General features: G+C 37.1%; 2 protein-coding genes across 2 annotated transcripts in view; one reads left to right on the top strand and one right to left on the bottom strand.

The window, feature by feature from the left end:
- Window positions 1–8,860: 8,860 nt before the first annotated feature.
- On the bottom strand, window positions 8,861–9,941 carry LOC126966752 (ribosome-recycling factor, mitochondrial). The gene has a single exon (XM_050811027.1). It carries the CDS (start codon window positions 9,815–9,817, stop codon window positions 9,065–9,067), a length of 753 nt encoding a protein of 250 aa, XP_050666984.1. The 5' UTR covers window positions 9,818–9,941; the 3' UTR covers window positions 8,861–9,064.
- A 3,118-nt stretch (window positions 9,942–13,059) lies between these two features.
- LOC126966700 (uncharacterized) overlaps window positions 13,060–15,652 on the top strand; it is a 138,337-nt gene continuing 135,744 nt past the window's right edge. Inside the window, exon 1 of the mRNA XM_050810903.1 lies at window positions 13,060–13,078. The gene's annotated coding sequence lies outside the window, so the exon portion shown is untranslated. The remainder of the gene's footprint in view (window positions 13,079–15,652) is intronic.

Raw genomic sequence — 15,652 nt, 5'->3', positions numbered from 1 at the left:
TGACTTAACTGGTGATCTGTATGATTCTATGAGTTGATGCAGCATTATGAAATGGTTCTTATCAGAGCTAATATTACGTTATACAAAATAAAATGTTCTTATCAGAGCTAATACTACGTTATATAAAATAAAATGTTCTTGTCAGAACGAATCTTTCGGCATACGCTTATTACAGTTATTATGCACGATTACTATTTCTACGATCTATAATGCTACGTTACAAGTTAGATATAAGACATTTGTGTTAATTGATATTATTGGTTGTAGGTACAGCTACAGGAGTCCCCTTCAAGTGAAACGCACCGGCAACTTGATGTCACGAATGCTCGCATAGTGTACGGACCTATTGTTAAGTCGCGAATCGCTTTTGTGTTCAAGTTTTCTGAGAAAATCTCTGCATAGAAGCACCCGTTGTTGAGGCAACGGAGGGGAGTGTCTGCGCAAGCCGAAGCCGGACCTAACATCACGCATGGTTAGGCCCCCAAGGTCACACGCATATGTCGAAAGAAGAAGCTACGATGGATCCTCTCGAGGAACCACAACCTGGCCCGTCACAAGGCCTAACAACAGAAGATGAGGAAGTCATGAAGACGCAATACGATGTTGAGGGTACTTCACAAAAAGTGCCCCCCCCCCCCTAGCACACCCGCCGCTGACATCCGCGCCGAGAACGCCATACCGCACCAATTATCGCCAACAGCACTTTATGAGCGTGATATCCTCACGCTCTCTCAGTTAATGCTAACTGAGGTGCTGTCGGACGGTATGCTGAGGTAGATGGCCATGTATCTGCGCATCCAGAAGGCCGAACAAGAAGGTACGGAGCTTTCAGTAGACGACCAGGTCGCACTTGAGTTCGCGCAGAAGTCTATCCTTACACTGCCGCCAGTAGCTGCCAAAACGTCGCCGATGCAAATAATCGACGACAACAACCAAACGTCTCGCAAGCGACCTCTGCGACGCTCGACATCACCAGCGCAGCCAACCCGCGGGAAGCAGACAAAAACCGACGTGTCTCCGGTTTCGTCTCGACCGTACACAGAAACACCGAAACCACAGAGGGTGACTTTCGCCAAGGCGACCGCTGCACGCCCCACGCAACCCTACGTTGCCCGTCCAGCGCCCGCACCGCTCAATGTCGCCAGACTTGCGCCATCCAAGGGCGCCGGGCAAGCACCGATAGCCGCAACCCGCCCATCGCAGCCCAACGCTGCGCTTCTTACGCCACCCGCTTTAGAAACGCAACCCAAGAAGCCTCGGTACCCGCCAGTAGTGATCGAAAGGCTGGAAAACTGGTCTAGCCACTTCAAGATACTGGCGGATTCCGATTCCTGCCGGACGATGAGACTGAGTTCAGAATGCTGCAGACCTATTTCTCGGATCTCGAGAAAGAGACAGGGCTGGAGTGGCATTCATACTCACCACCCGAAGAGAGAAATGTAAAGGTGGCCATCCGAGGGCTGCCAACGGAGACTTCTACCGAAGAGATCACTGAAGCCTTAAATGCAAAGCAGTTTGACGTTGAGGCAGACAAGGACGTCCCGGCAGTATACTTTACGTGTCACTTAGAAAGACACAAAATATACAGTCAATATACGGGGTGACTGAATTACTAAATATGCTGGGGATCACCATTGAAGCTTGGCGAGGCAAGAAGGGCCCTTCGCAATGTCACAGATGCCAAAAGTTTCGCCACAGCTCCCACAACTGCCACCGACAGCAGGCGTGTGTGCGCTGTGGAGAGCCTCACAGGGCCAGTGAATGCCCTCGCCCTAAGGACGAGGCCGCCACGTGCAGGAACTGTGGCGGACCGCACCCGGCAAACTATAAAGCCTGCCCGGTATTTGTAAAAGAGATGAAAAACAAGCACGGCGGTACGGTACCCGAAACAAGTCAACCTCGGGGGAGAAAGGGTACTGTACTGACCGTGCTATCGACGGTGGAAGAAACGGCTCCGACCTCCCTAATGGCCCCAGCAAACCCATACGACGGTTCAGTTGATAAGAAGAAGCGGGGCAAAAAGACAAAGTCAAAACCAAACGCAGAGGTACCAGCAAAATCGGCGGAGATGGGGCAGATCGTGTGAACGTGAAATGTCTTGAAAAACATGATGAAGCTGCTCCAGTCGCTAACTGACGAGGACAGGAACACCCTTAAGGGCTTGAGCCAGCTGATTCAATGAAATGGAAATGGAGGGTAAACTAAAAATAATATATTGGAACGCAAGTACCCTCAAAGGTAAAGTGCGTCGGGTGAATACCTTCTTACAAGATTATCGAGCTGACATACTGCTAGTCAGCGAAACACACCTGCGGCCTAGTGATAAATTTAAAATACCTAACTATCACATATATAGAAAAGATGAGGTATCGCCGTCGGGACAGGTGTACCGAGGACTAGCAGTATTAGTTCAGCGAAGAGTGATACACCCGTCACAGAATACGGAACATTCCAAGCATTAGGAATTCTTATCAATGTGGCGGGTAAAATAATGCGTATTTATTCAATTTACAGGCCACCCGGAACAAGCCTAGATAAGATGGAGTTAAGATCATTATTCGACGGGAACATTCCAACGATAGTGGCAGGCGACCTTAACTCCAAACACACCGCCTGGCACTCAAGCAAGATATGCACGACGGGGCGCATTCTGTGCAAGGAGATGGTTGAGGAGCGCTATGAAGTCACAGGCCCTACATCGTGGACCCACTATATGCCTGATGGAAGCGGTGACGTGATCGACCTGGTGCTACACAAAGGACTCGACACCGCAATTCCAGAGTTGAGCGTACTGCACGAACTCGACTCTGACCACAGACCGGTACTGCTCACTCTGGAATTCCTTCCCAGTAGGGTCTCACATCCCCCTGCGAGACGGAAAATCAACTGGGAAGTGTTCCGAAACGAATTGCACACAAGAAGCACAACAGGGCCTGTAACTACAAGCAAGGACGTAGAAAATCAAACCGAGGCACTCACGAACGCCATCCAGCTCTCTCTCAAGTCAGCAACGCGTACCTCCAAGCCGGGGAAAAAGCAAGAACAGCTCCCGGCGAAGATACGGATAAACTACTATAAACGATACTAGTTTATCCGTATCTTCGCCGGTAAATATTAATAAACGATAAGAGAGAGACAAGGAAACTATGGCAAAACACAAGATGTCCTACAATCAAACGTCGCCTCAACCATCTCGAGCTTCCGACGATAGCTCAACACTTTAAAGAGATCTCGCGACGCTTCTTTGACAAGGCGCCTAACCATCCCAACATCTTGGTTAGGAAGGCATGCGGGTACACCCCCCTTCACCATAGTCTCAACCCAATAAGACGTCCCAGACACGTAACGGTAGACCCGGATGACGACATCACCATCGCGAACGCGACACCCACACAAACACCGACACAGACACGCACACACCGCCTTCGCAGGCGTAGGCGCGGTCAACCACCGCAAACCACTGGCACTCGTCACTCTGACGATGGCCAGCAGCCCGCACCCTAGATACACCACACATTGTTTTGATGAACGAGACGTTAGTCCTCGTCCTGTAATCGCTTCACTACACTCACTCACACACGGACTGACTGACGGACTGACATACACTATATAATATGTACTAAAAAGTATAAAAATAATTGCGTATTATTATACACTCTAATTAATAAATCTTATTCTAGGAACGACTATTTCTAATTCTGAATCGGTGTCCTCCCACCGCGGCCCCGCTCTCACCTCTAGCCTCCTCACGTCGCGTGTGTGACTCAAGCACATCTAAACTATGTATATAGTAAGAAACCTACATTGACTGACACCGACTCCAAAAATAACAATAATCGTTACTAGAATACGATTTATTAATAAGAAATAGATTGTATAGAAAACGCAATTATTTTTATAATTTTTAGTGCATATTATGTCTCTTGTCTTAGAACAGTATTTTTAAAGTCGGTTGTTTTTTTGTTAAATTTATTTTTATTTTTAGATTCTAAGTGCTAAATTTGTGTATATCTACAAAATTTTGCAATGCAGCAATGAACGTAAGCGTACCTTACTGTATGTCGTAAAGGAGTTTTATTGATCATCATATTTTACTACGACAATTATTTGATCATGACGACGTTACGGCGGGTGATTGAAATATCTGTAAAAATATTCGGCCGATTTACGTTTATTTGCTCCTAAGAATTGAAGAATACCGTTAGTTTGTCATGGATTTTAAAATCAGAACCAAATCAAACTCTCACCAAACTATCTTTGAAGTATATCCTTTACAATAAAAATAGAATCATCAAACTCGGTTGGAGCGATATTGAGTTATTCGTAAATTTAACCTACTTATAGCAAATTTAAGACTTTTATGGTTTTCTAATGGTTGCCAAAAAAAGAATTATTAAAATCGGTTGACCCAATCGAAAGTTCTGAGGTAACAAATATTAAAAAAACATCCGACGAATTGAGAGCCTCCTCCTTTTTTGAAGTCGGTTAAAAAGAGCGACTCTATTGTTTTCATTTCTGACTGTGTCCTTTCATCTGTCCCATTCTGACAAGCGGGTCTTGCCTGGGAACTTGTCAATAATTGTACCATATTTAATGAAATAATATTCGTTTTTATTAAATTCTTAAATCTATTGTTCCTTGAATGTATTTTTGCACTTTTTATAGCACACTTAGGCTTGTTGATTGACTCACAGTTGACACACGACTAAGGAGAAAAGTGTGCTTACATTATTTTTAAGCACACTTTTACCGTTCCGTTATCAGACTGCGAATGACATGTCCATATGAAAATTTAATATACGTTAACAAAAATCGTCACCAGAAATAAGGGATTGCTGGTAACTAATTCTAGTAGGCTTAATAAGATACATAATAGCTTTAAGGGTAAATGTATACACTTCTATAATAAAGTCCCAGCCAGTGTTCAGGCATTATCTATAAATAAAAAAGACGTGTGGCACTCGGGGACTGCCGCGGTAAAGCTATTGTGTAGCATTTTTTTATCAAATTATGCAATTATAATTATTTATTTAATCTTCTTCATAATAATTCACGTTTTTTCTTTTATACTAATTCAAGTAACATTTTTTGAGCTTGGTGACCTATAAGATTTCTTTTTTCTTTTTTTACTTAATGTCGTTTAAAATATTTTTATTATCATACAATACATGTAGGTTTTTCAGGAATATTTATCATTGAAACTACAGGTTTATGGTAACAGAAATAAGAAACATAAGTTTGAGACTTGATATCCTCTAAATATCTAGAAAATACCGCGTCAATGGTGGTCCCATATTTTGCTGTGGATTCTTGTAGCAGTTAGTTATTATTAATTACATTAATAAACAATCTACCTACATAGATTTTTCGTATTTATGAATCAGTTACTGGGTGGTCTGGTCACTAGGCTTGGCTAGGGGTCCTAGCTGTATGTGTTGAATTTAAATAGACATCTATCAGTGAATTTTACTTCATACTTAAGCAGGCTTAGGACTGTCTACCGTGTCTTTGGTCAAAATAGTCCCATTTAGCAGCAAAACGTCGTCGTTCCGCCACAATTATAAATAAAAGCTTTTTCTACAGTTATTTGCATATTTTGAAGTTTTTGTACACTGTGATCACTAATTGCTAGCACTTATCAACTAGAAATAAGAATTAAATTTAATAACCAAAATGTACCTAACAACCAAAAATATTTCCGAACCCATGTTTGCTCGACTTGTCACGGCACCGCTATGCAAAAATTATGAAAATTAAGACTATTGAGATTTTGGTTGCAGTGGCATTGTCAGGTAAAGGGTACTAAGGGTGTGTAAAATACCGATCTAAAACATCAAAGAATAAAGTGCGATTTTTCGGTATTACCTTCAGAATATTATTGAAAATCATGTTATTCATTGTCAGACACTTGCAATCGTGGCAACCCCTTGCCAGACACCTATGGTCACAAAATTGTAATTTTACTCCATCTAAGTTGAATTTAAAAATAAATAGTGTTAGCTTATGCGACATCTAGTGTCACTTTCATAAACTATTTCGTATGTCCAAATCGAACGTTGAATCTATCGAGTGTAATACAACATAACAGTTTACGATAGATGGCGCTGATCACGGAACACTGGGAGATGTTACTTTTTATTTTCGTTACGGAATTTCTTGAATCGGTCGCCGCGCTCAAAGCTATGCAATAGCTTAAAAATTAAATGTTTTATAAAATAATGACTCTGTCGTAAATCCTATTACTCCACTGCTGAATATCTAAATGATCGGACAGCCTGGGACTAGATTGTGATTATTTTATAGCGATAGAAATGACTGTACAATATTGTATATTTTTATTGAAAAGAGCGCAAAAAAAGAATGCTGGGAGAGTTTCTTGCGCCGCTTCTTCTGTTTCAGAGCGCCATTTGTTTCCGAAGCGGTAGTAGTATCTAGTAGTTATTAGAAATGACATCAAAAAGAATTCTAAAGGAATAAATTTTGAGAAAATAAATGCCTTTTCATATGTATAAAACGTCATTGCTTGGTTACATGAAAATATTTAACTTACATACATACACTCTCGCTTGTCACCAATAGTAGCAGTCTGTAATCCCTACAGGTCGTAGGGTCAACCGTAGGTAAAAGGTAACCTGTAGGAATGACAGACTGCTAATAGCTTAGCAATTAAGGAACTACATTTGCCACAGTCTTGTCATACAACTGCGATGGCTTCGTTCATTAATTAATTACTACAATGTTATGTTAGTTTATAAAATTCTAAGAGCACCTATCCCGGCGTGTCTATTTTACACGACCTTTTAACGTGATCTTAAAAACAAACAACAAAAAATTCTAACTTGTGGTAGCGAATGATTCCGAGACTGCTTTACGTTTTTAAAATTAAAATTATTGACTTTCATTGACTTATGAAAGTTATTTATATATCTGGTAGTAAATCTAAAAAGAAAAGAAAACTTTTGACATTCAAGTGTCATTTCCTGGGCCTACATGATTATTCTTTGTAATTATAAAATTTCTCCCTATTGAGGTTAGAAGATTTTTTCGATATTTTCTTGTGCATTACCTTGTAATAAGTAGTAGCACTATAATCATGCACCAAAGCTCTACTAAAACTACAAATAATAAAAATTGGTTAGGTTGTGACATGTTAGAACAGTTAAACCACCGCACCCTTTCTTTCCTCCCCATTAAAATGTCCAAATCCTCCAAAATGTGTTATAATACTTATAATGCTTTTTTCTCTGGAACGGTGCATTACCTTGTAATATAAGAGTGATGGCAATATAATCGTGGACTAAAGCTCTATCAATTACAATTTTTTTTACCTCATAATTAATGCAAAAGAATACTAAGTTTTAACCATTTAAAATAATAATATAATAAAAAGAAACTAATTGGGCAGTTAACAAACCAGAATTAGTTGGTAGGAAATCTTATTCTCTTATATAAACAATGAAGTGAATCTCTTTTACAAAAAACAAAATCAAAATTGAAACAAGCTTTACACTAGGCCATTAAGAACTTGAAACAGTTACCTGTATTCGTGATCTTGGGGTATACCGAATGCCAAGTTGACACTTAATGACCACATTGATCACATAGCGAATAATGCGTATCGTATGTTAGGCTTTAGTACACGCGTCTCTAAGGCATTTAAAGATAAGAATACATACATGTGTCTTTATCAAACACTTGTGCTGTTACAGCTTGAATATGTAATTCCCAAAAAGGAATCCACTGTATAAGATATATGACCATCAGGTCGAGATGATAAAAAAGAAATTCTTGCGTATCCTAAACTTTTGCTTGGGTGGACGTCGAAACCACTACAAAAATCTCTTAAAACAATTTAATATTCTTTCATTAAGCCAGCGACGGAGTTTAATTGATTTAGTCACTCAGAGAAAAAAATGTACAAGTGAAATTATATCCTCAGAATTACTTCATTTAATCGATTTTCATATACCAGCCCGTGCTACACGCTCTAATAATTTATTTCATCTCTCAAACACCAGGACTAATACTGGTATATGTACGCCACTGCAGAGAATGTTTGCTATCCATAACTCTAGATTTAGTGATATAGATATGTTTTTGTGTTCCTCTAAAACTTACAAACTCAGAATAAAACATATCGTGGCACAAACAGAGTCAGTTACAATACACAAAATTTCTTCTTTATTGTAACAATGTCTACAACTGCATTATGTTAGATTTATTAATTAACTGGTTGTCTGCTACTAAGTGTAAATTTAAATATTAAGTGTACTTAGTGAAACTGTTTAAGGAGACATCCTAATGTCCATATTTCTATTTTTAATTTATCTACTTTATGTTTAAGGATGTATCTGTATTTGTTTCCAAACAAATAAATACTAAGTAAGTGGTATTTCTCTTATATTCAGTATGAAAAGTCAACTTTATTCATATATTCAGTGTGAAACTACTATTTAATTGTTCCAGCACCCAGTGTGTTAAGCAGATTTATATAGAAATATTTTTATCATGTATAGTTTTCGATTTATGACAAAGAATGTAAAAAGACCTTTTCCCTTTTTTTAAAGTATTGGTTGTAATATGTATGTAACCCTAGGTGGGTGAATCAGACTCGCGCTTGTCCGGTTTTTACTTCTATAGCTAAATAAAGGAATAATTCAAAACTATCATAATATGTGGTAAATTTTCACTCTAGAACTTGCACAAGGATGTTTTAATTTCAAAATATTAGCCTGTATACCAAAACGGCTTCACACTTAAACCCCCATTATATGCATACTATTTGGTTGGATACTTAATTTAAGGCCGCAAAGAAAGAAAAAATGAAAGTATTAAACCCTATTTTGAAGAAAGCAAAAAAGAAAATCACCAGAATATATTTCTTATTATGTTTTTGATCTTTATATTATAACAAAACTCAGGCTTAAAGTGACTAATAAATGCTAAATGTAATAAATATTGAACAGTAAATTCTATGTATGTATCATAAAGTTAAATAAAAAGGTAAAGTTGTGTGATGTAATACACAATACATATTTGTAGCTATCAAAACACATATTATGTGTTAGCCAACAAGTTCTGAATGCTTTTTTTCATATATTGTTTTAGCTTCTGTTTGATATTCCTCACACATTGCTAATATTTGTTTTGAAACACTAAACAGTAGATCCTCAGATACTCCTGTTTGTTTTTTAGCCTTTTTGATATATTCATTTTGTATATCTTTCATAGCATCTCTACATTTAATATATAAAGCTTTTGCATTTTTAGCTAATGCTTCACGGTGTTCTTTTGTAACTTTAGGTACAGGCACATAGAGTCGAGTTCCATCTTGTTGTGGGTTTAAATTCAATCCAGAGCTGTGAATGGCCTTCAACACTTCAGGAATAACTTGTGGAAATGATATAAAATCTATAACAATAGTTTTTGGATTCTTTCGTACCACTTGTGCGAGCTCTTGCAATTCATAATCTTTACCCTCAAATTTTACAGACAGAGATTCTATAGATCCGGTGCTTGACCGTAACGACAAGTTCTTCGCAAAATCGTCTTTCATTTTCTCTATAGCCGTTTGACATCTTCCTTTTAACTTATCCACGTCTACAACCTCTGATATCATTGATATATTAATCTCAACTTTAGCGCCTTTACCTTTTTTATCTTTACCTCTGTCTTTGTTTTTAGCATAGGTTCTTATTATATTTACATTGCATGGAGATAGTATAAATCTTTCATCGGGGCGCACTAGCTTATGCGTGGAGTTTCTTAGAATAGCAATCATTGGTATCCCAATACGTTGTAACAGCCTAGAACTCATTGTTATTTTAATGATTAGCACGCTGCACGCTTAGTTAAAATATTGAATAATTATCCATCACGGACGCGCGACAAGAAAAAATTATCTCTTCGCGCCTGTTTATGCTACTGTTGTCAGTAACTGACAAGTGACAACTGACAAGAGATGTAGTCGTTATCCCCATATTAAGTTACTCTATGTCTATAACTGTAAGTGAAGCACCACAGAGTAACTTTCACCCACAGACTACTTTTAGTAGAAGAGACTACATTACACCTTTGCGTTGCTTAGACTAGTCTAATCTTGATCTAGATCAAGAGTAGAAAATACAAGGAACAGAAAAAACTAGTGGAAGTGGCATATCAGCGTTACCCTGTCGCCCCTATTGTGTACAAATGTACCTACTTGAGGCTCAAGTGAGACCAATCGTTTGATGTCAGAGGAAGCATTATTATCTTTTAAAAAAATACAAATATGCCTTATTGTGCCATTTTTTACTGTAGAAATCATAGCCGCAATAAAAATATGGCCAACGAAGGGATTTCGTACCATCGGTAATCATAATTTTCCGATTTAAATTCAATTTATATATTTTATGTGTTGTGAAAAATATACAATTAAAAATGAACCATAAAATTACGACGTATGGTTCATAAAGGTACATCCTTTACGTTTAATTGATTTAATTTATGTTAGAATAATTAATGTTAACAATAAAAGTATCTTGCTACTCAACAAGTGCATACATGTACATATCGGTATATTTTTTATAGAAATAAATTTTATCTTTATGAATTGTGTTCAAGTATTGCTCTTTTCTATGGATCATGCGATAAGGGTGTAATTAAGTAAAATGTTATAATGTTATGGTTGTGGTAATTGTGTATAAGAGAGACTACGATAAATTCAAATTAATTGCTTTAACTGTCTCTTCGGTTCAGCTAGTTATTATTATTTAGAAAAATATTTGTAAGATTCCAGTTAAACTATATAAGCGTTAATATTTACAAACAATTTTGTAAATTAAAATTTAATATTTGGCATATACATGGATTGAGGAAATAAGTCATAGAATTGTAAAAAATTGGTCGAAAAATATGTATTTAAAATTCAAATTCAAATATTTTCATTCATAATAGGATATAAAATCACTTATTGAAAGTCAAGAACTACCACCCATTCCAAAAGAATGCCTCAGACCTGAGAAGAACGGGCGCAAAAAACTCAGTGGGCTTTGTGTGGCTTTTTGTTTTTCTAAGAAGAAAATTAGTACTTCATCAGTACTTATAGCCTCTCTTTTTATTAATCATTCGTTACTGCTTGTTTTGGAAATTTTCTTTCCGTGCGCGCATTATGTATGGAAGCAGTACAGTTTATAAAATATAAGCAAGAACTGGCCCCTGGGCTTACACAGAATAAAGATGAATACTTATAAAAAACAACTATGTTTTATGCGTGTTTTGCTTCCCAGTTAAATAATATTGGTATTGTAACTTTCCAAGACTATTCGTGTCTTGTCTTGATTTTATTTAAATATTTTAAATCCTTTTAAATAAAACTATACCTAAGAAAAAATATTGGCGGATTATGCTCAGTAATTGGATAACTACCTCAATTTGTTTGTATTGTGGTTAGCTGATAGCTTTGATTCCGATGCTATAAAGTTTTAATTAATAAATAAAAAAATACGTTTAGTAAACAACTAATAAAAACAGAAATTAGGATTCTCATTATAAAGTATACATTGAGCAGAATTTAATATTATTAGGACTAAATATCATTCCGTTTAAACATATCGCTTATATTCTGTACCATTTGTCAAAATTTTCCCACCACTTTGCAATGTTTACTATGCATGTAAACATTGTTATTTTGTCCTTTGTCAATAAAAGCGTTAATATTCCAATTACTAAGATAAAAACAGTCAACTTGTAAAGTTATAGCTTTCATTGTAACTTCGTGTTAGTGTCACTGTTTCAAGTTGTGACATATTTATTATTATTTTTAAATTAAAGTCGTACTTACTCGTACAATGAATCAAAAACCTTTTTCACGAAAAAATAATAATTACCAAAGAGTTATGTCCCGTCTCCATAATACATCTTCAAATCATAATGTTACTTCTAATTCAAAAATTATCCGTCACGAATCTTCTGATAGTATTGGCGGCAAACATAGCTCTTCAAAATTATGTTCAGGTCATTATAAAGAGTTACCGACTGTTCTAAATGATTATGTGATCGAAAAAGATGTCCACAGACCTAAAAAGATTACGAACGTAGTGAAACCCAAGCGAACCATAAAATCTATTGATACAATAAAGTGTTCTCTGGAGAAATCCAGAAAAAGTACTGTTAAAATTCGAGCGCACGACTCGGCTCCGACAGTAAGTAAATGTGATCAACCTGTTGCAACGGACAGTCACAGGCAATGTCAGTCTAGTGCATCACTTTCTGGATTAAAAAAGTTAAAGGTAATCATCATTATAAATTAATCTTAAAAATCTTTGATCTGAAAACATTTTTGTCACCTCTATTTACTAACTTATTTTAAATTAATTTCAGTAGAGCAAGTTATTATATATCATTTATTACAATGATCTGATTAATTAATGATGTCTTCCGCTTGTGAACACATTAGAAATTGGTTTTAACATTCTAGTTTAAACGATACCTTATCAGAGGTCACATACTATTTAATGAAAGGTCTAGTTTTAATGCATATCACTACTTTTCTACTATTATTAAGTTGTGAAACACACAACACTATTGTGCTGCTGTGTTGTGCTTTGAATTACTTTCTGCAGTGGTTTTGCTCAATATGACAAAGATATTTTACATAAACAACATTTGGCAATTATGTGTGACAAGTTATTATTTAAAATGACCAAATAATACTGCCTTATCAAATAGTATTTATTATTACTTTACACATTTATTTGGAAAACAAAACAATGATTGAAAATTATCCCATGAGAATAGCAAAACATTGACAAATTTTGTTCAATTCACAATAATAATTGATAGTTCTTCTCCCTGCACTTGGTACTCATTCCCCACGACCAGTACTTCAATCCTTTTTATATTAAAATAATATTTCACTATAATCAGTCCCCGGCCATTATAGATAATTTAACTATATTGTAAATTTCAGGAAGAAATTAAGGCATATGAGAAAATAGAAAAGTCTAAAAGATTTCGCAACCAGTTGTTTGAGTCTTGTGGCGTTTTAGTGGATGATGTTGGACAAGTTACAGTAGACAAGGCTGTGCAGGTGGAGAGTGTAGGTTTGTATGTTGCTAATGCAAATACATTTCTTGATACTGAGACTGTAAAACATTATTGTTAGATGTTAAATGCTGCATTTGAACCACATAGAGTTTTTCAGAAAATATGGCAGTATAGAACTACTTATGTAAAATAGGAAAACAAGTCTAGCTTTATGATATAGTACCCTTCTAATGGATGGGATGGATTTATTAATTAAATTAAATGTAGTCCAGTCCACTCACACCTACTTCCAACTAGCAGCTTTCAATTGAATTAGATAAAGAAACATAAACTATTTACTACATAGTACATAATTTTTACTTTTTTTTTCTCTTTTAGTATTTTATGACATTGACTTGGGAAGTATATGACATATTATTATATCCTAGTAACACAAATGGTAAATCAAGAGTGGGTTCTGATAATGACCGACTGTACTCTGTAACAGTCAGACTTTTTATAGACATAAAGGCCAAGCACTTCAACTATAGATTTTTAAGTGTTATAGATATCAGATTGATTTGAAATTAAGTGGAGGCATTAATGAAGATGTTTTAAAGTGATTTTCGAAAAAAAAGAACAATATAATTATTTTAAAAGTTCTTCCGGTCTTAACCAAAACTTAAGCAAAAAATTTAAACAATACCATTTCAAACTCTTGCAGAATTTTAACTTCGAATTAATATAATTATTTATTTATTTAATTCACACACACATAGCAACTATCATTACAGGTATTACCTAATGCGACAGTTACAAACAAACAAGAATAACAAACACAGCAAACAACAATCAAATCAAACTAAAACTAATCATACAATCAAACTACATTACATTACAAATAATATATCACACCAGAAATAGAAAAAACTTAAACATACTACTATTTACCATAACATACTACATATAACAATACCCTTGTGAGATCACTCCACGTACACTCAAAAATGTCCACTTTGTTGTGGAGTTCATTTATATGGCGAAGAGCTCTAGTTAAAGGAGACTTTGCCAACACATTTGTTCTCGCCATCGGAATGGATAGTAGTGGCGGATGGAGGCGCCTCCACACGTACCGGTCCGGCACACGAAGACTCAAGCAGCACAGAACTCCCGGGTTGTGCTCTTTCCCGCGCAGCAACTTCACCACATACGCTGCTAGAAAAAAATCCCTACGGACGCTCAACTCAGTATACCCAACCATACCCAGCACAAACAGTGTCGGATACATAAGTGGGTAAAATGGGTATACTCCATATAACTTGAAGTATAGGTGCCTAACGAATTTGTTTTGGACACGCTCTAACATCAACCTGTACTTGTCCTCATAAGGGCCCCATATCGCCGAGTTGTACTCCAGATGACTCCTTACCAGTGCATTATAAAGTACCTTGACGGTTGTGATATTAGTGAACTCTTTAGAGTGTCTCAAAACAAACCCTAAATTTCTATAGGCCTTTTTGCAGGTTTTAATTATATGCTCTCTAAACATCAAGTCCGATGTAAACAAGACACCCAGATCCTGTATCTGCTTCACGCGCTGCACTGTATCCGTGCCTATCTTGTAGTTATACAATATAGGTTTACTGGCTCGGGTAAAACTTAAGACACAACACTTAGCAGGATTGAAGTTCAATTTATCCTCCCTGCTCCAGTCTATCAATTTTGAGATGTCGTCTTGTAGGTGGTCGCAATCCGATTTTTCTCTTATTTGGAGCATTAACTTTACGTCATCTGCAAAAAGGAGACATTTGCTGTGCCTTAGGACCTCCGGCAGATCGTTTATCGTTATGATAAATTCAAGAGGTCCAAGGTTACTGCCTTGACTTACTCCAGATCTCGTAAAGTATGGCTCCGATTCGTATCCATTAAAGTCTACATACTGCTTTCTATCTCTCATGTAAGAAGCCCAGAACTGTAATGTTTTTGGCGAGCAACCTACATCCGCCAATTTCCTCAGCAATACGTCATTGTCAACAGTGTCAAATGCTTTTCGGAAATCTAGGTAAACCACATCTACCTGTATTCCAGAGTCCATTGCTGGGACCAAATATGTCATCAGGTTTAGAAGATTAGTGGCAGTGCTTCGGGCTGGACGAAATCCGTGTTGGGAGTCGCAAAATTGCGCTGACACTTGGGCGTACAGCTTGCGATGTATAGCTGACTCGAACACTTTTGCCGGCGTTGATAGGTCTGCCACCGGTCTATACCCACTGACATCTGGTCCCGCTTTACCCTTCGGGACTGGAATAACTCTCGTAGTTTTCCATAATTCAGGGAATGTACTATATTTCACGCATGTGTTAAAAATGCATTGAAGAGGCTCAGCTAGTACCCTACTACAATCCTTAAACAAGAATGCTGGTATGCCATCCGGGCCTGCGGAACGCTTTGGTTTGAGGCGCACCAGAGCTTCACTCACTTCCGCCACAGTAAGCTCTTCTAAGTGGACGCGCGCGCTGCTAGCCCCGTAGCATGCCGCCGATCCTGCGTCCAAAAGTGGCTTTTCGCAACTGTAAACTCTTTCGAAGAACTGAGCAAATTGCAAAGCACTTTCTTCATTCGTGAGAAGTTTGCCATCTTTCAAAAT

Source organism: Leptidea sinapis, chromosome 11 (genome assembly GCF_905404315.1).
Source record: "Leptidea sinapis chromosome 11, ilLepSina1.1, whole genome shotgun sequence".
Lineage (NCBI taxonomy): Eukaryota > Metazoa > Arthropoda > Insecta > Lepidoptera > Pieridae > Leptidea > Leptidea sinapis.
The sequence above is the reverse complement of the archived record's forward strand: the minus strand, read 5'-3'. Positions and strand labels throughout refer to the sequence as shown.

What these genes read in the sequence shown, in the direction of transcription:
- LOC126966752 (XM_050811027.1), bottom strand. Translation starts at nt 9,817, where the DNA reads ATGAGTTCTAGGCTGTTACAACGTATTGGGATACCAATGATTGCTATT.